Genomic DNA, 22,904 nt, shown 5'->3' with positions numbered 1-22,904 from the left:
TTAGAAGGCTATTGGATGATTAGAAAACCCTTGAAAACCCTTGTGCAATGATGTTAGCACAGCTGAAAACAGTTTTGCTGGTTCTTTGACCAAAGCAAAAAAAAATCATATTTTGAATAAAAATCATTATGTCTTATCTTGTCAATGTCTTGACTATATTTTCGATTCATTTTGCAACTCTTTTGATGAATAAAAGTGTGACTTTTAATGGAAAACACAGATAAATTGTATAGGTGACCGCAAACTTTTGTGTATACAACACAGATAAAGTGGAGCTCAAAGGGCACGGGCAGCTTCTTCTCACCTTACAGCCCTCACAGGAGCTGACCCCGTAGTGGTACCCCGAGGATTTGTCCTGGCACACAAAACAGGGCTTATAGACACGAGGTGGTGGAGGTGGAGACGGAGAACTGGGTACCATCTCCTCCGAGCTGGTGCTCTGGGTCTCCACCGCTGTGGAAAAGAGAGAAAAGAAACAAACAGACGATGAGCACATGACTTGTCACAAATATCAAGCTTCTGTCCTGTGCTCAAATGTCACATGAGCACTTGTCATTACACACAGCAGATACTTTTGAGCGTGTTTGACTGCATTCAACTGTGATGTGACATGTGACATGAGTTTCTTTCACATTTGATTTGCGTCGTATGTAAGATAGGGCAATTAATGGCCGTGTCCAGTCGACACGTCACCCGGAAGTGGATTAAGAGATTATTTTATGTCTGAAAAGTTCCTCCCAAGGACAGACGTGATCACCACACAAAGAACAGACTAAGCACTGCTTGCAACATTTTGTATTTCCAGGACTTAATTACCTCCTTAATGACAGCACTCAGGTTTTTGTGAACACAGAGAAACAAAGGGAGGATGACTGTCTGACAGCAGAGACAAAGAATGTTTTACAGCAGTAACCAAAAAGTGCTGACTGACTGACAGGTTGTGTGATAAGGCCCAGGTAGCACGGTGAGCTTTTGCAGCCAAGTGTCAAAGCTGGCTCTTCCTCATTCCAGTTCACAATGACATCTCGCAAACACACACACACACACACATGCACGCAAAGCCGATCTCTGTCTGCTTTTCAAACTGGAACACGATGACAGGCAGAACGTCCAGTCGCATACTCGCTCTGGTGCATTTAACTTCATTATATTCCAAAGTGGAACCCAAAACAAGGCTGCGCGTAGACTATGGATTCCATACTTCCCCAGAGAAACATAAGCTGCTGCTGCTGCACACATACAGAGCCAGACCCTCGTCACACATGTTACTCTGCACAAACTCACAGACACACATGTTGCCCCCCCCCTCCTCCCGTCCTCAACAACACTTCTTTCAACTTTCACCCTTGGTCACCCTCAAACTTTAAACCCCCCCCCCCCAATTCTGTATCCCACCACCCCCTGACACACAAACCCCATTTTTCTCTTGTTTCCTGGCCCCAAATTCCTCAGTGCAGCCCTGCCAGGTTTTAATAGAGGCCTATGCTCGTAAGGCAGCCTATAAAGGCGGTCCCATGGCTGGACTGGAGGCCTCAGCCCGGCTGGCCTACACTTTATTGGGACTCGGTCACCTTGGGCAGCTATTCACACCACCAGCTGTAGCTCCCAGCCCATAAAGAAGCCAATCATAAAATAAAAAACAGGGAGGCTCTAAAATTCTAACTTTTACTGCCCCACGTCCCCCCCTGCACCTTCAATAGAAAAGGACAGAGGGCTTGCCTAAACTTAACCTACAGCCTCCCCTCCTCCCCTCTCTCACACCCAAAGCTGGGGCAAAAACCACCAGCTTGGCTTTTTACAAGAGAGGGGAGACTTCAAAAAGAAGAAAAAAGGGGGCATAAAAAGAGGAATCTGATAAAAAACAGAGAAAGGGGCGGAGCGGGGGAAAGGGGGGAGGAGAGGACACAGTTGCTCCTGAGTGCAAGTCTTGTTCAAGACCAAGCTGACCCATTACTAGCACTTCTGCTCCAGCTGTTGTGATTGGCTCACTCCTACCTCATTAATGATAGTAATACAGGAATACAGCATGCTAGACATTTTTCATTTGTTGTCTGCTGCCCCAACATCTGTTTTTCATATGTATTTTTATATTTTACTATTTGGAATCCACATTCAAATTTCTTTTCTTTGAAAGTCTTACTCAGCTGGAGGCAAATATGTTTTCCATTATTTTTTAAGAGCCGTCTCAATGCCAAATGTGCAAATCAATCTCAAACCTGAAGTTGTGCCTGCTGAATGTTTCTGCAGCAGTTCTCATATCTCGTTGGCCAGAATGCAACAAAGCAGGAGGGTCGGCGGGAGAGCAGAAACCCTCTGAACGTGCTATGAACCTCTATGTTTATGCAATAATAACAGCAGCGAATGAGGCTCCAGACTGAGCGCTGACAGCCCTTTAGAAAAGGACAAACCATACGCAGTGTCAAGTAACAAACACTGACTGACGTTTGTCTAAATGGAAGAAAGAAAGCGAGCCAAACGGAGAATGGCCATCCTGGAGAAAACCAACAAAAGTGTCGGGAGAAAACACATCAGGCTCCATCAACACGTCGGACCGGATCGCTGCCAGAGAACATGACTCCTGTACCCGCCTCACATCTTGCCTCATTCAGCCCAAGCCTTTCCAAATTCCCCACACCACTTACCCCAGGGCGCCACAGTAAAGAGCGCCCATTCAAGCGGCCTGGCTGAGCCCCTTTTCCCCCAGTCTCCTCAACTCAGCTCATCACTGTTTAGAAAACAAAGCCCTGTGAAATGAGAGGCCCTCCTTATCAGTGCTCCGAAGCCTGGGGCTCCATTTGCATGACAATCCGCCGGCCGAGGACTGTGAACTGATGACAGACAGTGGAGATGAGAAGATCAGGATAGGTGGGTGGCTGCTGTTGTTGGGGGAGGTGGAGGAGGAGGAGGAGGATGAGGGAGGGAGGCAAGAAGAAGGAGGGATAGTTGAGTTATCAGTAGCCACTGTTCATTTCCTGCAAAGTATCAGTTTACTCTCTAATCCCTTCTTTCAATGCTCTCTGTGCACAAGTGGCCCGGCTGCACTTACCAGGCCTAATCCCCTGGTCACACACACACACATGCTATTCAGTGGCTGCAAACTACAACTACTGCACACACACACTCACAAAGAGGAAGATGATATTCACTAGCTTTAAGCTACTCCTAGCTACAAGCTATTAAACACACACAAAATACCCCCCCCCCCCGCCTCCCTTTACACTAAAGTGATTCAGCCTGTGCCGAATGTGCCGCACATCATTCTCCACAACCTCATTAGATGTGAAATGTTACTGCACATGACAGAAATAGCTGGCCAACAGAAGGCGACTTCAACTAGGTCAATTACATTTAATTCTAGGTTAAGTCAAATGGGCCAATCGATGTCCCTTTAGGTTCAGCAGATACAATAGGAGAGAGAGAGAGAGAGAGAGAGAGAGAGAGAGAGAGCGCGGTTAGGCAGAGAACATTGTGTGTATGAACAAATGCATGACTATATGTGGCTCATGTTTAGTGTTGCAACACACTTCTTTTAAGTGAGCAGCGTATGACATTCTGGCAGCGTAACAAGTATTCTTTCACAATAGGCCTGCAGATTCAGTCTACGTGACTTCTCGTGATTGAATCTTCAGTCGGACGCTGTTCCAGGACAGTTCTAGTCTTGGCGTGAGGCAAAATGTGAGGTGGTTCTTGAGTGGGGACAGTACAGGAACAGCACAGGATATGAACAGATGGCACAGGTGGCACACAATATACATTTGTGTACATGTTACTCAAGCCATGGACACGGCCCACTTTCTGACAGTCCTACAATGTTATGTCTTATTTTGTGTGTATGAAGATTTGAATAATAATAAAAAAATAATCCTCTGTGTTTTTGTGGGTGAGTGTAGGTCACTGTGTTCACGTCTGTGTTCAACTGCAAGCACAGGCATGTGGGGCCTTTGCCTCCATGTCTGCCTTCATTAAACAGCCAGCAAAGCTTGCATGTTCATGTCAAATGCTCGGAGCAGTAAAATAGTGTGCGAGACTTGGAGGCTGAGTGTCAGAGAGGGGCACACAGGAGGGCTCAGTGTGAAAAGAAGGGTGGGTACTGGGCAGACAGTAGTGGCAGAAGGGGAGCAGATTGAGAGAGGATAGTGAACAGTGGGCTGGAAGACTTGCTGGCACACTAGGAGGGGCCTCTGAGGGTGCCATTGGCTCTCTACCCCATAGCAGAGGCTGCAGCTCCACAGGGGGGCGACTGAGTGACCATCGGCACACACCGAAAAGGTTTTTTCCGTGAAGAACTGGGTTTCGTGAAAGAGGAAAAGAAAGTACCACACCCTTGTCAGTGGTGCCAGTGCGCTTCACCCTGCATCTCTCTCTGCTTCTCTGCCCACGTCTTCCTGCCATCTCTCTGTGGCTTCTGCTACAAGGTCCTACACAACAGGCTCATTTCCTTCCTTTTCTCAGTACCAGTCTTTCCGGAGGATCTCCGTCACACTGCTTTTGTGTCTCTTTTTTCCGCTGCTCAAACACCTTTTCCACAGGTCAACTGAAACCGTGGCTCCTTTTAATGCACAGTTGCATGCAGTTGAGGTCGGTCAAATCACTATGGTAAGAGTTACACAAGCACAACTAAACAAGACTTTTGTCATTTGGAATAGTCAAAAACTAGTGAGAAGGAGAAGTATCTGTTTTTGAGTGTGTGCGTCTGTGGATGTGTGTGTGTGTGGGTGTGGGTGTGTGCACTGACACGAGGAAGGACAATTTCATTAAAAGGTGCTGAGCAACAGCTGTCCAACTGCTCATTACCTGGGCTCCAACGCACACACACACACACACACACACACACACACACACACACACACACACACACACACACACACACACACACACACACACACACACACACACACACACACACACACACACACACACACACACACAGCTACTGCACTCCCATTCGTTGACAGTCTAAACAAAGTGTTATTCTTAACCATAACATTACATTTGCATTTAAGCATTTAGCAGACGCTAATTACAAAAGAGGAATAAAATAAGCGACATAGAAGAAGTCATGGAAAGAAATCCACTAGGTAGGAACAGTGGACTGACAGCGAGTGAGAGTGCAGAAGTGGTGATAGTAGTAGACAAGAGTGGTGAAAACACCAGATGAAATGAGAAACCAGACATTAACACACACACACGCGGACAGAGAAAAATAATCCCTCCAGGAACTTGCACCCTCCTGTAAGAACCAGCAGAACGCCATGACGCACCAACGTACACGTGAATGCTCATAATGTGCATTTATGATTTAAGACTGGACACTGTAGACGCTACTGAGCCAACTTTCTGAGAGTGACTCAGTCTGACAAGGCACACAAACTCCAGTCGACACACACACTCTTCACACTCCTTTATCTATAGCTCCCCCAAAGGAAAGAATAGAGAGAGAGAGAAGGGGTGGACTAGGAAAGACAGCAGGTGGGATAAGCTGTATCCTTAAGGCCACATTATACTTCTCCGACTGCGTATGCGTTATCCGTCTGCGTCACCACGGAGACGCCTCGAGCATTTATACTTCTGCGTCGTGGTGACGGACACTCGCTGCAATTTCCCGCCCGATCAGTAGGGGTCGCTGCGCAAGGTTGTTGTGCTTCTGGCTACAGTGAGCAATGGCGTCCGAGAAAGAAAGAGAGAGAAAGACTGCTGTTGTTGAAAAAGTGGCCGTTTCTCACTTTTCTGTGTCACGGAACGCAGTTTTAAGATAATTTGAGGCGAGAAATTGGCCATTTAGAGTCTAAACATGTGCTGTGTGTGTTAAGATATGACGTATTTATAGTTCGGCAGCGGCGTTATCGGCGGGGATCAGCTCCGCCTCTGTCAGGACGCCCGGAGCGCACTGAGAGCCGGCACAGAGCAGCTTAGCTCGGCCTGTCCTGAGGACCAATCGCAGCTCTTGCCGTCTCCGTAGTCCCTTGACGGAGTGACGGACACTTAAAAAATATTCCGTGCACCCGGAGACGACGCAGAGGCTCTTCGACAGGTTCTGCGTCGACGCAGAGGACTCTGCGTAGCTACGCAGAGCACTTTACGCAGGAGTATAAATTGGGCTTTAGGGCACATTTTAAAAAGTGGAATTGCCCTTGCAGTCTGGTTGTGCTCTCAAAACACCCTTTCTTCTTTACAGCACCTCATAAAGGGCCTTTTGATATTTTCTTGATGGAGTCAGCCAAGTGAACATTTGGCAGCGAGCACCCCCTTTTTCCTGCGCCACAAAACTCTGTCAAGAAACACACAAGTTGTCTTCAAACACACAAATTTACCCACCACGCTGCCTGCTGCTCGGAAAAAAAAAATGGACATTTAACGACAAACCCTGAGGAGGGAGGTATCAGAAAGACAGGGGGAAATTAAAGCAAACATAATTTCAATTAAAGGATTTTTGTAAGTGGCCTTTTATGGCTAATCTGTGGGGGGGGGGGCTGACAGGCGAGTGCAGATCTGTGGAAAAAATGTGCCCACTCATCCCTGTGGTGAGCTCCAGCTGACTCTTCATCTGCTCACCAGAAGACACAGCTCTACCTTGGGTGACTTGAGAGTGAACCCAAACCTGGCAGTCCGGCACAGACCTGGGCCAATGATCATGTCGAAAAGACAGGACAAGTCGCGGGCAGGCGAGAAAGCAGACAGGCAGAGGGAGACAGGCAGGCAGGCGAGGTGAGGAGAGAAGAGAGGACAAGAGAGCCATCGAGGGAAATCTTTGAGTCTTTGATCCTTGGGTTGTTTCTCGTCTTCCCAGACTTCCTCTCACCATCTGTAGCCCTGGCTCTCACCTGTCTGTCTCTGGCAAGGCCACTAGCGCTCGTTCAATTGCTATTGCTTCCTCCCCACAACAATAGAAACCTACAAAAGTAGAAGTAGCCCCAGCTGTGGCTGAAGCCATGGCTCTGTCAGAGGAAGTGAGGGGGAAAGGAGGATAATGTAAACAACAACAGTAGTATTCACTCCGGCTCGTTGGGGAAGCACCGCAGACCAAAGCATGCAGATGCAAACCTCTTCTTGGAAGGAACTCGCACACCCACAAGAAGTAGTAAACTGTTCATTACCACGTCACGCGTAAAAATTGCAGCATCTACACATCTGCAAACACAACAAAAGTATCTCCCCTATTTCTCCGAGCTCAGGAATGTATTTTTTATTGTTTAAAGGTCAATTATCTAATATCTCTTTTTGATTTTCAGCAGAGAGGCAGAAACGGAAGCCGACGTGGAAGGTGTGAGTAAGACAGCACAGCAACGGCAGAGGTGCCACAAATGACTGTGGCACAAAGTCCCACTTAACTGGCACACGCACACACACACACACACACACACACACACACACACACACAGTCATATCAGATGTTAAAGTCACTCTGAGAAACTTCTGCTTTGAATGCTTCAGTGAAGCAATGATGCATATCAGAGTTTTTCACTTTTGCTTGACAACCAACCGCCGGCATGTTGCCCAACTCTGTTTCTGGGCGGAGGTTGTCAGATCACTGACAAGATATCGGGGCCCTAAAGTCATTACTTTCCTCCTTTACCTTACATCTCGATTAGCTGGAAGTGACATGTGACAGAGATTACTACAACATCCTGAGTGTTACCATTAAAAAGAACGAGGCACAAAGCTGAGAAAGTCAGCGATGCCCCGTCCATTCAGTCCGCTCACACAACAGCAGTGTACCCTGAACTCATTCAGCATTCCTGAACAAGGCCATAAATCATCACATGCAGCCCCTAACTCCTTTGCTGGATCGCTTCCTGTCTAACTGGCTGTCTGGCTGGCTGGCTGGGTTTCGCTCAATGTTTTCTGGCAAATGTTGGAGTGCTCGAGCAGACAGTGAAGCGAGAGCTGAGAAAAAACTGGGCCGGCTGACAGGATGACAACAGCCAGCTATCATTAAGTCAGAGGTCATGCAACGATACAGAAATTTCTCTGCATGTGATCCAAATGTGTCCATGCATGTCTGCTCACGAATGTGTTTAATACACAATGCGCTTTTTATGTGTCATCTTCAGAGCAAGTGTATTTACTGTGCATCCACCTCAGGGTCCGACAGGAAACCTGCCTTCTTTGTGAAATAGAGGTAATTTAAAAAAACGTGATTCACATACCAACAACTGAGGAACCTGACTCCATAGCCGCGTTCAAAAGCTCAGGACAGGGAAATAATTACTGTGGCAGAAATGCAGTTGGCTGAAGGGGAAGGGCCATTACTGTAAGTGCGTCCTTGCATCCAAAATAAATACACCCAGAGCCTGCACAGCTGTACATTTTGACAGGGAGCAAAATTCAGACACCCACAATAAAAATAAAAGGAATATGACAGCAGACTGGAGACTGAAAAAAAACAAAAAAAAAACATTACAGAGCAGCTGCGAGTAAAGTTTTCAAGATGTGAGGAGCTTTTCCTGTTTCTTGCCTTAACCTGAATTCCTTAACGCAGTTTCATGTGCACATGTAAACACAGTCGGTGAGAAAACGCAGACGCACTCTCGCACACATGCGTGTGTGCGTGTCTCAGATTCATATTCTCCCTGCTCCACAGTGTTGACGGACACACACCTGTTCCCGCTTAGCAATCACACAAAGCTACGCGCGGCGAAGTGGACGCGCTCAAACACAAACAAATGAACTCGAGTATATACAAATGAACCCGTGCACCATTTGCAGACAAGTGGTCACGGCAGTGATGCACGTTGGCAAAATTTGACTTCTGTCCACGTGGAAAACAAACGCCCAGCAGGTATCACCCCACCCACCCCCTCTCCCTCGATCAACTCGTCCTCCATCACTGCCCCAACGGTGAGCGGCCCAAATAATAGCTGTACTACACCATGGCACCCGCCACTCCCCTGCCAAACACTGTCGGCTGCGTAAACACAACCCATTCACACATACACAGGGGTAGCTGACAGCCGCGCTCGTCTCTGGGTTTCCAGTCCCACTTTGGCTGCCCCGGGCCCTGCCCTTCTCATAACAGTGAGCCCCTAGCAACGCTCGAGCCAAGCCGTCAGTCAATAACACGGTGGTAAGAAAACTGTTCCCTTCGCACTCAGCTCACACATGGCTCCAAGCTGACACACACAACATACTGTATATATACACCATACACAACACTACATTGCACACTCACCAGTGAAATAAGCTCTAATATGTGCAGGGCCAAGGTCAGTGTGCACACATAAATGCCGTAGTACACACACATGCAAATGCACATAGCTTGCCAACTGCCCACGCCTTCGAACAAGGGAAAATGTGCCTGGCAGGCAATGGGCTTTTCTCAGTCAACAGCTACAATAGCAGCAGCAGCAGCCAGACAAAGGTGTTAGGGTGGGCAGGCTACAATACCTCTGTGACCAGCAAACTATTGTGAAAGCACTCGCGAAAAAAAAAAGTCCACATTTTACTCTACACTGGGATAAAAGTGGCGGCCTGTTCTGTCATGTTGTGCTGCACATGTTCTCAGCCCGAAACAGGATTCCTCTCTTCTTTTTTTTTTAATTCCACTGCTAAAAAAGAGACAAACAGCTGGTGCGAGGTGAAAGATTCAGCTTCTACATGATGGTCGATGAGTTTTATTTACCGTGGTGTGACTTACGCTGCCGAGGGGCTATAAACTGCTATTAAGGCCGAGCAGGAATTCCAACACAGGGCTGAGGAATCCTGGCCTGGCAAAATGTGTCTGTGTCTGGATTTGGGCGCCCATCGGCAGCCAAACAAGGCCACTATACACATGGACATACCGTATAGTAGGAGTTCTCACACACACACTCCACACAGGCAAGCTTATAGGCTGACGCCCTCGTATTTGTACTTAAGCGAAAGCATGCACTTAAAGGGCTTCAGGGAGAAAAAAAAAACCTTAAAGAAGCAGGGATTGAATGGGTTTATTTATAGGCAACGCAGACTATTAATGGGCTCTGATGTTACCGCGAGGCTGAGACAGATCTGTTAGCAAGGTGCTGTGATACTGCAACACAAGCAGGTTCTCAGGCTGGAAATGGCTTCGAGCTCCGTGTTGTCATGGAACATAATACAGCAAATATTCATGGTAGTACATGGTTATAATTAAGTTTTAGTAAAGTATATCACTCAATTACTTTGACTTATTTTACCGAATGCTGAGATCTATAATGGTGGTTGATTTTTATTATTTTGTCAACAACAATAACTTGTGACCATAAAAAGTCTATTTTGACTATGTTTCTATTGATTATCTTGTCTTTACACAGTAAAGTGTACATACTGTATGTATTATAAGTGGGGCATACAGCAACTAAGAGATTATCTCCTTCAGCTCATTTAGCTGCTTTGGCATTAATTGTTTTCAGAGACAAGAGAAGATCCCCCCCCACCCCCTCAGCCATATCAATTACGACTCAGTGACCTTGGACCAACTGACTGCTTAAGCCTTTTAACTTCAACTTTCATTTGACACTATCTTGCTAGGATCAACAAGGTTTATGTATAAATAACAGCAGTGACAAGTCCTCATTAGAGCTGCAGCCACTGTATTATAAGACTCCTTTCTCTCGCTCTCTCACTCACACACACACACTACTCCACTCACCAAGATACCACTATCTATTTGAGTCTTGGCTCCTCAGGCATTCTAATCTTTTAATTGAATCTTTTGTAATTATAATGAAATAACTGCCGACTTCTATCAGGGAGAAAATGATCGGAGGGCCAGAATGTGCCAGCGGTTACGGGAGGGAGGGGGGGTGAGCTCGATTTCTCTGCCACTGCTGCTGAGATACACCCCCATTTCAATTAGCTCCTCGATTCACATCTGAACACCACATTAGGAGAAAACAAAGAGGCGCGTGTGGCTGTGTGTGATTGCATACACAGTGATGGATGACTCATGTGATCTGTTAACTTCCTTGTCACTGTGTTGCATGTATCACTTACAAGCATCGCAATTTAAAACCCAAACTGTGTCCATAAAAGATGGAGCTACGGGGGTTATTTTGGTGAGAAAAACACACTTCCCCCTTCTTCTGACCCTGGAGAACTGCTAAGTGTAATTGCCTCATTCTTCTAAGCAAATGAACATTGACAGAGAGGGGGGGGGGGGGGTTGGTCTGCAAAGGCTCTCTCAAATGGCTTCCCTGGCAGTTGACTAATTCAGTTCTCATTGACGTATGACTAAATCAGTGTCCATTATCCGTGCGTCCAGGGCAGCTCAGATGTAGTACCAGCTCTGTGGCATAAGGCACTTAAGAGCATTACACAAGCCAAGCTGGTTCAAAGGGTCTCCTTTTCAGCTAGTTGACAAGGCCGGCCGCCACACACCCGGTGTAGATCTGACATTGGCCAGGCCACAGCCTCTGACTAACCTCTGACATTGAGGTCTCCTGTGGTGAAAAAAAACACACAACAAAAACAGAAAAAACTGATCATGTCCCTGGTCAACAGCCAGCCACAGTGACGCTTATCGTCACAGGAGACAATGGCATTAGAGCTGCGACTAAACATTATTTTCTCGATTAATCGTTTGTTCCATAAAATGTCAGAAAACGTTAACAAACGTTGATCAGTGTTTGTCAAACCTGGAAACGACGATGTTCTCGAATGTCTTGCTCGATTCAGTTTGAATGATTTCTTTGTTATGTGGAGCAAAGAAACGAACAAAAATATTCACAATTCATCAGCTAAAACGATCAGAAATATTGTAAAAAAGCTTCAAACTGATGAATCGATTATCAAAATAGTTGACGATTAATCTAGTCATTGATTCATTGTTTTAGCTCTAAATGGAAATACGCTCATTTTGTAAGACTTAGAGCCCAAAACTTTTTTTATGACAGATTTCCTCTATCCTTGTTTTATAAAGTACATATGTGACCATTTTTCTACACTGCTGTATTTCTCTTTTGAACAGTTTAAAAGTTTGACCGCAGCGCTTTATCTGTGACTTTCCAGGGCCAGGTGACTCTCTTCACAAACCCTAGTGGATATTCTGGTGTGTGTGTGTGTGTGTGTGGTTGTGTGCATGCTTGTGTGAGCGTGGCATTAGGAGTCAGACAGGTCCCTCTGTTGTGCAGCTGGGCCGGCTTAATGAGATATCAGAGTCAAACATCAATTCATCAACCTCATTGATGAGGACAATGAGGGGCAACTGCTTCGGTAAAGAGAGGCATTATGGCTCCTTGTGTGGGGATAGGGCAGCCTTGTTTACAAAGGTTACTGGGCACAGAGGGCTTGAAACAGTACACCACACCAGCCTCCACTCTGCTCCGCTCTGCTACACTCAGCTCTCCTGCCCTCGGGGGCAGCTTCTCAGGACTTATATGTCTTTGATTTGCTGGAACAAAGACCCAAAAAAAGAAGAATGTACTACTTCTGGTACCTGGAAGGCAATTCTTTTTTTTTTTAAACATGTGCATGTGTGCCAATGAGTTGAAAAGGAAAGGCCATATAGGCCTGATTGATTAAATAAACAAATCTCATCTTGTTATCATCAGGGCTCCCCTAGCTAAAGCAGAGCAGGCTGAGCTGGCTGGAGTTCCCCCTGGCCTCAGCTTCCACTGACAGGGCATCTGTCTTCATTAAAGCACAGCCAGTGTGCATGACAGCCACTGAAATGCTGGTGTCTTCACGATTAATGAAGACAGATGACTCCCCTCGAGAGGCAGTAAAAGGAACAAAAAAAAAAAAAAAGGCAGGAGGATCAACAAACAGAAAAACAACCAAAAAAGGTTTCTCATAACAAGAACACAATTTGGCGGCTGCTTATCCCACTGCTCTCTCTCTCTCTCTTTTTTTTATTCTTGATTGTTTTTCCACTGTCATATCTGGCTTCTCCCACCATACCATGTATAACCCCCCCCCCCCACCTCACCCCCCACACACACACACTGCTTTTCCATTCTCACGCGCTGCTTCACAGCCGTAGCGGCCCCCTGGAAGTGTATGGAAATGGAGCCCAGTTTTGACTGTCTACAGACAGGCTTGTTGAATGAGAAGCTGACAGAGAAAAGAGAGCAAACAGAAAGCAGCCGAGAAGAATATGCCCTGCATGGCTTTGCTAAGACTGTGTGTACGCATTCCACATCTCTAATTTATTCATCCATTTATCTATTAAATAATTCATCTGCTTATTAATTCATAGCTGTTTGGCTCATGAGGAATATCATTATCTATCTCGTATGAAGAAGCATAAACAAACCCCCCCGCCGACATATGAGGACTGCAGTGGGCCGACACAAAACTTTAAACATCTGTAATATTTAACAGGCTGCGCTCGACTTATTATCTTTTCATGAGAAATACAGGCAGAAATTTGACTCCATGGACTCAGAAGTCAAACATGGACATGGACACACACAACACAAAAACACAGTTCATATCATATCATAGCAGGGAGGTTCTTTCAGATGACTGAGCAACACAAACTATGGCTATGGGAGAGGAGAGGAGAGGAGAGGAGAGGAGAGGAGAGGAGAGGAGAGGAGAGGAGAGGAGAGGAGAGGAGAGGAGAGGAGACTGCCTGTCCCAGTCTTTTCCTGTGTTGCTCTGTAGCCTCTGACAGCAGCCCCCTCAGCCGAGCCCTGAGGGGTAAACAAGCCAGTAACATGAGAGAGAGGGAGAGAGAGAGAGGGGGAAAGAGAGGGAAAGAGAGCGAAGGAGGGAGAGACACAGTTATGTCATGCAAAAAAAAAAAAAATACAAACAGGATGCCACTTACATTGAATGCTGGCACTGCCTGTCCAAGCAAAGGGGTTCAACCCCCCAAAGAAGGGGCTAGCCTTCCGTAGCATGCATGCACCGCGGCTGGTGACATCATAGAGCTGACGGGGGCCCATTCCCAGAGCCTCCATACAGTCAAACATGGCAGCCCCCCCCCCACTCCTACCCACGGCAAAAATCACTACGAGCTTTCTGTCCCGCCTGTGCCTAAGCCTGCGTCTGCGGCTCTACGTCAGCCTCTGAAGCGGTGACAACAACAATCAGCAGCAACAGCTCGCTGGATCTGCCGTGTTCCCTCGTCTCTCACTGTCACCGTCTGTCTGCGTCTGCTGTCCTTTCCTGCTCGTTTCCCCTCTTTCCCCTCTCAGATGGAATGCAGATCTGGTTCCTGCCTGGCTGAGCTGAGCTGAGCTGAGCTGAGCTAAACGTGACTGTGACTCTCTACTCTTCCCCCCCTGCCCTTGGGTGAGCTGCTCCCTGTCTGCTGTAACAGACCTAAATAACAGCCTCTCACAGCTCTTGCTGAGCCCCAGACACGGTGGAGCAAACCAACTGCCTCTGCATGACACTCCGAGAGGGGGTGGAGAGAAAGAGAGAGAGAGATAGAAAGAGAGAATGCCAGAGTGGGAGGGATAGAGGAGCCCAGAGGAGGAGGAGGAGGGGGAGAATAAAGGGAGTGGGGGCCGGCCAGCAGAGCTTCCACTGGCAAAAGAACTGATCTGGTTAGAGGACAAAACTTTATTCCCATTCTTCTCCTGCTTTTTTTGTCCCTGCTGCTTTTGTGATTAATATTTCAACCCCAAATGCAAACAAACACACACACACACACACACACACACACACACACACACACACACACACACACACACACACACACACACACACACACACACACACACACACACCCACACACACACCCCCATCACATCCCATTCAAATGTTGCCCCCATCTCTGTCCCGTCTTTACCTCGCACCTCCCCCAGTTCCCCCTGCAGTAAATATGAGCCCATCTCCCCTCCCTTCTCTGAGCCCCCGTCTCTAATCATAACCATATTAAAGTCCAGCCACTGGCCGGGTGCGTATGTGTGTGTGAGAAAGAGAGACTAATACACACACACACACACACACATACACACACAGAGAGAGAGAAAGAACATTGTGCTGTGGCTGAAGCCAGGAACCAGATGCCAGGATAAATCCCTCCCTCCTGTTTGAGCGAACAGAGGATGGGCAGTTCTGGCCGTCTCTCCCTCTGGAAGTGCTTTAACAGTGATGAATGAGGGTTGCCTTGCCTCAATCCCCACAGTGCATTTACACAGACAGATACCCCCCAATATACAAACACACCATGTGCTGGACACACTTCTCAGAGGTTCACTTGACCTTGTTTGTGATTTATTTCTGGGCAACATTTGCAAAGACGTGCACAGAGTCGTCGTCGTCGTCGTCGCGGTCGTGTGATGAAGTCGTGCGAGGGTTAGATCAATCAGAAAAGACACTCGTCACCGCGAGTGCATCGCGGACACTCGAGACCATAAAATTCTAGCTTTCCACCTTCAGTCTTCTTTAACACAGGTTGTTGCCGTGTACTGCTAAAAGCAATTCAATTTAAAACACAGCCGCTCACTCACAGTGATGTTAAATCAAAGGAAATCAATAGGCGGTCTGTGGTCAATGAAACAGCCTGTCACTGGCTCTAACTGTTGCTCAGCAGACAGATAGACTCTGGATGGGCTAAAGCAAATAGCCTGACACAATGGGAGATATATGCTAATAGAATGGCTCGAGTCTGTGGTCCCCGCACGTTCATCTCCCCCCTGTCAGCCTGGTACAAGTGGTACAGCCCAGCAGGCAAGAAAGACACCATTTCCTGTCAATCTGTGCTGCTGGCTATATATGCTCTCCATAAACACACAGTGCCCTCCCTCCCTCCCTCCCCCCTCCTCTGTCTGACACTTCACTCTTTTTCCTGTCTGATGAAAGAAACCACAATTTCACATTTTTGGGCAAATTCGGAATGATTTTGATTGAAATGTTTATTGACCTAAAAAGAAGCTATTCCTTCAGTCGAGTCATCTTGTTTATTTTCTTTACCTGGCACACATGCACACGCACACACACACACACACACACAGTCTGGTTTTCATGACTTCAGAGGACATTACATTTCCCTGAGACTTACTCTAGCCTTAACCATAACTACTACTGACCTAAACTAACCCTAACCTCATCATGTTTTTATTTAACTAACTTCACAGTGGTTCCACCAGAAACACTGTCCCTCAAAGATCCCTACACACATTCATTCCTACCATAGTCTGTTTGATAGCATTAATAGTTCTTTTGTATTCTGTTAAAGGCACTTTGGGATGTTTGTGGGTCGTATATAACGTGTTTATCTTACATCAAAGACAAACAACTGCTAACAGTGTTGCTATTATTATTATTATTATTATGCTATAATATTATTATATACATTTAAACATTTTTGATTTGATGCACCTGTGAAGACATTTATCTTATATTTAAAATAGTTACAGCTAATACTGTGCACTTTGACGTGTACAAAGGACAGGTATGACCAAAATAATTGTATTGCTAGTTCTTTTTATTATACTTAAATTTGTCCTCAGCAGCTGCTTACTGGCTGCAGGAAATGTCTGGCCCGCCGAGTTTGTAATTGAATAGTCCTACCCGAGCCCCATTACACTAACCATCCCAACTAAATGCCTAAATCCAGGACTTAAAATAACCTAAAAACTAGCCATTTTAAGGCGTGAGGACCAGCCAAAAATGTCCTCAGACAGTTTTGAATCAAAATGTGTCCTCACAGTCTACTACAGACATGTACACACACACAATTGACAGCTCTTTTGTTGAACCGAGCGGCCAAACAACATCAGTAGATTTTAAGAGTCTTCATACAGTTGTCAGGTCATAAAGAGGGAGCTTTATGACGGCAAAGACAGAACAGTGAGGCTGTATAACAAAGTGTTATGTATGAAAGATGCCCCTGCTGACAGTTTGTTCTTAAAAACCCCTCCGCTTTCCCATTTTCTACGCCCTCCACCCACTTGCATGGTAAAATAACCTGATCTGGATGCATTTCAGATCAAATCATCACTGCCCCGAGTCACGTTTTTATGATCCATGAGCATTCTTCTCACACTCACAGTCACGTCTCCTTCCTGTCACCCCCCCCTCCCCTTCACTGCTAGTTTCATGCAGCATCCTGAAAAAAACTGAACGATAGCTAATCCCCATGGTCTTCAAATGTTCTATGTAACATCAGCATTATATGCCAGAGCTGCTCTCTGGGCCAACGAGTTGAAACGCAATCGATTTATAATAGCATGTGCTCACAGTTGAAACTCTTTTGTTTTTTTGGAGATTTATGGACCTTATCCGACTCATTCTTGGTTTTGGCCTCTCATTTCGCTGTGTTTGAGACTATAATTCAGACCACTAACTCCAGGTTCTCCACTTATTGGCACATGGCACTATATGAGCTGAGTCTTCCAACACTTCAGAGGCTTTACAGAGTGAGTTTAGACATCTAATCTACACATACTCCATACTTCTGCTGACCCAGGCCAGTCCCCCCCTCCCCTCCCGCCTCCCCTTCCTTCCCCAGCCAGAGAGGTTGAACTCTAGAAGAAACCCCCACTGGGCCACTAACTTTCCCCCCAAACTCATTCTGCCCTCCTTCCTTCTCTCCCTCATTCTCTGGCTCACAAGTCTCTGCATCACTCTCCTCAATTCGTTTTTTTTTTTTTTTTTGCCCTCCCTTCTGTTTCTTCAAATACTCTCCCCATTTCATCAAGTTCCCCGTGGCCATTTTTCTCCAACTGCATAATTTGTTTTAGTTGACAAAGTTCTGTGCTTTTGTTCCTGGTCTTGGAAATGTCTCATTTTCAGTGGCTGCCAAATCGCTGGTCATTTTTGTCTGACTGCTGCTTTCAATCACGTTTAACAGCACTGATTAAAACACATTTTTAACACATATTGAAATTGTTGACATTATTATTCCATCTGTGATGGGGAATTTACACCTCAGATATTTCATTTATGCATCTAAACAAAGCACAGGTACCCTCAGTCTCACATGTGGGCCATAGCACAGTACACTCAGGCTTTACTACTGTCTGACACTCTGATGTCAATTACAGATAAGACGTAAAACTCCACATTGTTGCCACTTCCTCTGTCTACGGTTTCTCAGGTTCCGGGCAAGCAGTCAACAACGGCGGTGTGTAAAGGCAATAAAGACGGCTTGTTTTTAAATGCCTGTGTGCACTAAACGCAGCATGGTGAGTTTGAAAGGAATGTGGAGCTTTTCCATTGCTGATGCGAGCATGTGTGCAGTGTGTGGACATGCTGAAACAGATTGCCAGTGATGATAGAGATACTAAACACCAGTCCACAACGGCCTCCCACTATAGCAAGATTCAGGTTACTCAGGACACACACACACACAGACACACACACACACACACACATTCTCGTTAGGCCACTACATTAACTTTCATTTATTTAAGCCTTACCTAAACAAACAGACAGTTGTTGCCTCACTCTAACCTTTACCTAACCACAAATTCAAATCTTCATCCACACTAAAACCAGAGCCTCAGAAATGACGTAAGAAGTAACATAAGTGAGTATACGCGAGCGCACACACATACACACACAGAAAGTTTAGTTTGCAAGTTGCACGACAAAGAAGACAAATGTATTTGTGTAGATTCCGTCCATTTCATTGACTTCAAAAGAGAAAAAGCAATATCTCTTGTATAAGCGATGCGTGATGTCAACAAGCAGAGCACAATCCTAACGTTCTTCCTCGTCACATCCATCAGCCACTCCACCAGCCGCGGGTTTTACACATGTTCAGCTCTGACAAGACAAGTAATCTTATCAACTCATTTACCTCACTCTCCTCACTATATATCTCTGGGGGAGACATGATGTGTCACTGAGGAGGGATGGTTTTGACTAATGAGGGAGTGGCCACCATGCTCACCTGTGTTCACACACAGGTCAAAGGCCTAACAGAGCTACTTTTCAGAACTCTACATCCTCTAACAAAGTCTCTTTTATTCTCTGTCCTTTTCTCTTACTCTATCGGCACCATCACTACCCTATTTGTTGGGAGGGAGGGTACGAAACCTCCATTTTGTTCTCATAGGTTCATCATGTGCTTGTGTGCCCTCCCACACCTACTATTGGCCCAGCCCTCCTCTCTCGCCATTGCACGCACTCGGTCTTGCACGTGCCCCAAAAAGGCCCATCTGCAAATGCCTCCCACTTTTAATAGTAGCCTCTTTATCTTCATCTGTCATCATGTCAGAGCTGTAGCGCACTCTGTGGCTTCTCTCTTTACCAGCAACCTTCGCTAACTTTCCACACATGCAGGCACACGCAGGCACACTAATACGCGCAAAGTTTCCAGCACTTACGGCGAATTGGCACTAACTTACAGAGGGGAGATAACAAAAGGAAATCCACGATAAAAGTTAAGGAGAGAAAACGAGAGAAGCCTACAGGGTTTAGATGGATATCATCAGAGGGGCAGATATTCCACTCACTATCACTGACAAAACCTTCTTCAGTAGGTGGTTAAGCTGTCTGGGGGAAAACAAGAGTGGGCCTTACTGTCCAGTTCCCCCCTCATCTATTGAATCTTGGCCAACACTGGTTGGAAATTAAAAAAAAAGAGCAACGTGAAGGGATTTGAGTTCCAAAAAAAGGGGGCAGAGTGGCTGTCATCTTGAGCCATGTGGTTGCTTAGGGAGATGAACGCAGGGATGTGAGCGCAGAGCTGTTTATTAAACCAGAGGAGGCTCCAGTCGCAGCCAAACAGCGCCACACATGCTGTCATCACACACAAATGGTCCAGTCCTAGCATTGCTAATTTGCTATGTAGAACAACATGGTCACAGGGACAGAGATGCCAGCGAGCAGATGGCTCTATAGTGGCGCTTTTCTCAGAAGAAACAGCAGCGTTCCTAACACTGAACCGACACTGTTCACACTGCTTTATTGTAATAACTCGGTGTTTAATAATTTGATAATAATTAATAATAATAATTTGATGTGATACAATCTTTCAAGAAAAAAATAAATGGAAATGAGACAGAGGTTTTTGAGGTGATAAGAGACCAATTTCTTGTATTATTCTGAAAATGTTTTTACTAAGAAACACAAGATAAGCCTTTAAAACCCAAGATCAGCGATAGTATCGTTGATATCTATCGAAATACACACGTCACACATCATTACCATGTGCCACTACACTGAAACTTTCTATTTTGGTCATTGAAATGTTATGTGATCGGCACATTTGTAAGGAAGTGACTGATGATTTGCAAATGTTGCATATAGAACATACAGCGTGGTTTCTATAGATCTCAGATGCGTGTGTCATCTCTGAGGTTTTCCTGTGAAATACCTCTGAAATCACTTGTAAGGTTTCCCCCAGGCTCAGCCCATTTCCTCTGCACAGCCAATAAATCTACAGAGAGATCGGTAAATGGCTCCTGAGATTGGCAGAGGTCAGCGATAGATCAGCTTTGCTCTCAAAAGCAAACAGTTGAGTGAACACTCCGGTGTCTTTGAGCGCGTTTCATTGTTTCTCAAGAGAGGCAACACGGCAGTTTGTTAAAAAAAAAACACAAAACCATGATGGGACTTTTGTCTTTCTGCAACTCGACAGAAAGGGGAACCCTGTGCGTGGAGGGTGGTGTGGAGTAGTGAGGCTGAGCTCATCATTTTCATATCCACACACAGCCAACTTTCTCTTTTGTCCCTTCCTCCCTCCCTTCCCTACCTACACTCAAATATACAGAATACCCACATAAGCACATTTGCAGCCAAAAACCAAACCTACACGATCGAGCGCATACCTACTGACCTCCATCCAGGATGGGCTGAAACCCAGCACTTCAACGTTTATGAAAATAAATGAGGCGGTACAATGTGCTGTTTGTGCTCTGCTTCGCCTCCAGTAGAGAAGGCTTCACTTTGTTAGTCGACGTCCTTCCCCGCTGTCCCTCTCCTCCATTTAAAGTTTCGCTTTTACATTCCCTCTCATACCGCATTTCCCACCAAAATGGCTCCTTTGCACAACTCCCTGAGCTCCCAAAGCCAACATGACCTCCTTATGTGTGTGCGTAAGAATGCGATGAGTGTTTTTAATTATATCACTCCGCATGAGGACTTTTTTTTTTGCGTGCGAGTGTGTAGCGCGGGGTGTGACTCTGCACACACACACACACACACACACACATGCATGTATATATGCTCTCCAGACGCTGTGCTGATTTTTGTGTATCCCAAAGCACATACTTTACATAAAAAAAAGACTGTTCTCCTTATTTCCACCAGGGGTCCAACTGAGCAGACTTGAGCAGCTTTCACAAAAGTTTCAACATGCACTTCATTCCATTCTTTTAAAACAATGCTTCCCTTTAATGTCATCCCACTGTGATGCAGCCTCTCACAGCTGAGCCCCTCATGTGTGCTCTGTTTACGTCACTCCCACGAAGCCACAAACTGTGGTCTGAATGAAGAGTCCCGGTGCAGCAAAAAGACTTCAAATTTTGGTCCGGGCCATGTGTGCTGAAGGAAATGACCTACCAGCTTTTCAAAACATCCCCATGGCTGGGTTTGGGGCCAGGGCTCCGATCCTGATTGGTGAAAGCTTAGAGAGGTGTTTCAGGGCTCAGTGGTGATGTTATCACATAGTAAGTGGCCTTAATGGGCTTCCAACTGTTTGTTTGAAGGACTCCCATAATGACAGGGATCAACTGATTACAGCCTTTGCTACATACTCTCTGTGCAGAGAGCTGTCAGACCCTCTCATGGATGAACAAGCGCCACTGCGCCCTCGTAGAGATATGGGCGTTAGGGATGGGAGTCTTGCAGCATACCCCGCATGGTCAGTGAATCTCATTCACACACGACTTGGAAGGTTGAAACGGAGTGCTACGGTTTTCTGGCTCCACTTCCTCCTCGTGCATTAAGAGGAGAGAAAAGCTGACTATCTCTGCATGTGCAAACACAGTCCATCTGCACCATCCCTGTCTCTTCCCACCTCTGTGCAAAACAGGTATTTCCAAAGACACTCTGGTGCCAAAACAGAGCGTCGTCGAGAGAGGTGCGCCAACCTGTCGGCACAGCGTGAACTGCCAACAAAAGGTGGGCGTTACCCAGGCTACCCTTTTAAACAACAATTACGCACAAGCTGAGCATGAACACAGGGATATTTACTGCACACAAAAACATGCAAGTGCACACAGACACACACACACACACACAAAGAAATATCAACAGTGCTGCTCCCTTTATGTGGAAGGTATTTTCTCAGTCTGGCCTACAGACAGTCATGAAAACAATGAGCATGCTTTGTTAAGCCAACTCCTAGAGAAGAGGTAGAAGAAGAAGAAACAGGGGATGGGGGGAATGTCTAAACCAAGGCCTTTTGTCTTCTTCACGAACATTTAAGAGAGTGGGGAATGAGACTGCTGACAGTAAAATGACTTGTAACATTCCTCGTCGAGGGATGCACCAATCGGATGAAAAGACAAAAAAAAAAAAAAAAAGACAGCAAAGAGTTTTTCAATCAATGCCTCAAACGCACAGACACGGTGCAAATTAAGGGTAAGACACGTCTGGAGCTGACATGATTAGTTAATTATACCATTAACTTGTAAGTCTCTTAAGATTTAATCCACCGCAAAACTCGCAACTGGTTTATTTATAATGACCTGGTGTCATGGAACAAAAACAACCTGAGGTCACTGCAAAACACGCTAATAAGGTTAAGGTTATGAGGAAAAATTTAAATATAAAGATTTTACATTGTATATTTTTTATACATATATATATATATATATATATATATATATATATACGCACATGCTCTGAGACAGACCTTTAACTTAATATGTGCAGTCTTTAACCCTCACGAGCAGTATAATAATGCCATTGTGGATGTGTCAGAGCAGGCTTGTATGCAAGTCCCGGTGCATGTGGTTGCCTGCGTCTGTTTGTGCTTTAATACTTGGTTTTGTTTTAAGTCATGCCAGTGTGAGAAAGGCAGAAAAAGAATCCATCTGTCAGTGCAGAGGGAACTCACTTTGCATTAGGAGTATGTTTCTAGTTTTTCGATGAAA

The 22,904-nt window shown here is 45.8% G+C and overlaps 1 protein-coding gene across 2 annotated transcripts in view; it reads right to left on the bottom strand.

Annotated features, from left to right (window-relative positions):
- Positions 1-22,904, bottom strand: part of rarga (retinoic acid receptor gamma a) — a gene marked incomplete at its 5' end in the record, with an annotated part of 31,068 nt that overhangs the window by 6,497 nt on the left and 1,667 nt on the right. The window contains 2 exons of one of the 2 annotated variants that reach the window (XM_083894636.1): positions 305-453; positions 13,730-13,973. In XM_083894636.1, coding sequence (XP_083750762.1) covers positions 305-453; positions 13,730-13,874 — 294 coding nt within the window. Of the gene's footprint in view, positions 1-304; positions 454-13,729; positions 13,974-22,904 lie in introns of those variants that run through there. The other variant, XM_083894635.1, reaches the window with a different exon arrangement.

The sequence above is a fragment of the Microchirus variegatus genome (assembly GCF_963457635.1).
Source record: "Microchirus variegatus genome assembly, chromosome: 9".
NCBI classification, from domain to species: Eukaryota; Metazoa; Chordata; class Actinopteri; order Pleuronectiformes; family Soleidae; genus Microchirus; species Microchirus variegatus.
Note: the sequence above shows the minus strand (reverse complement) of the source record. Positions and strands in the feature narration are given on the sequence as shown.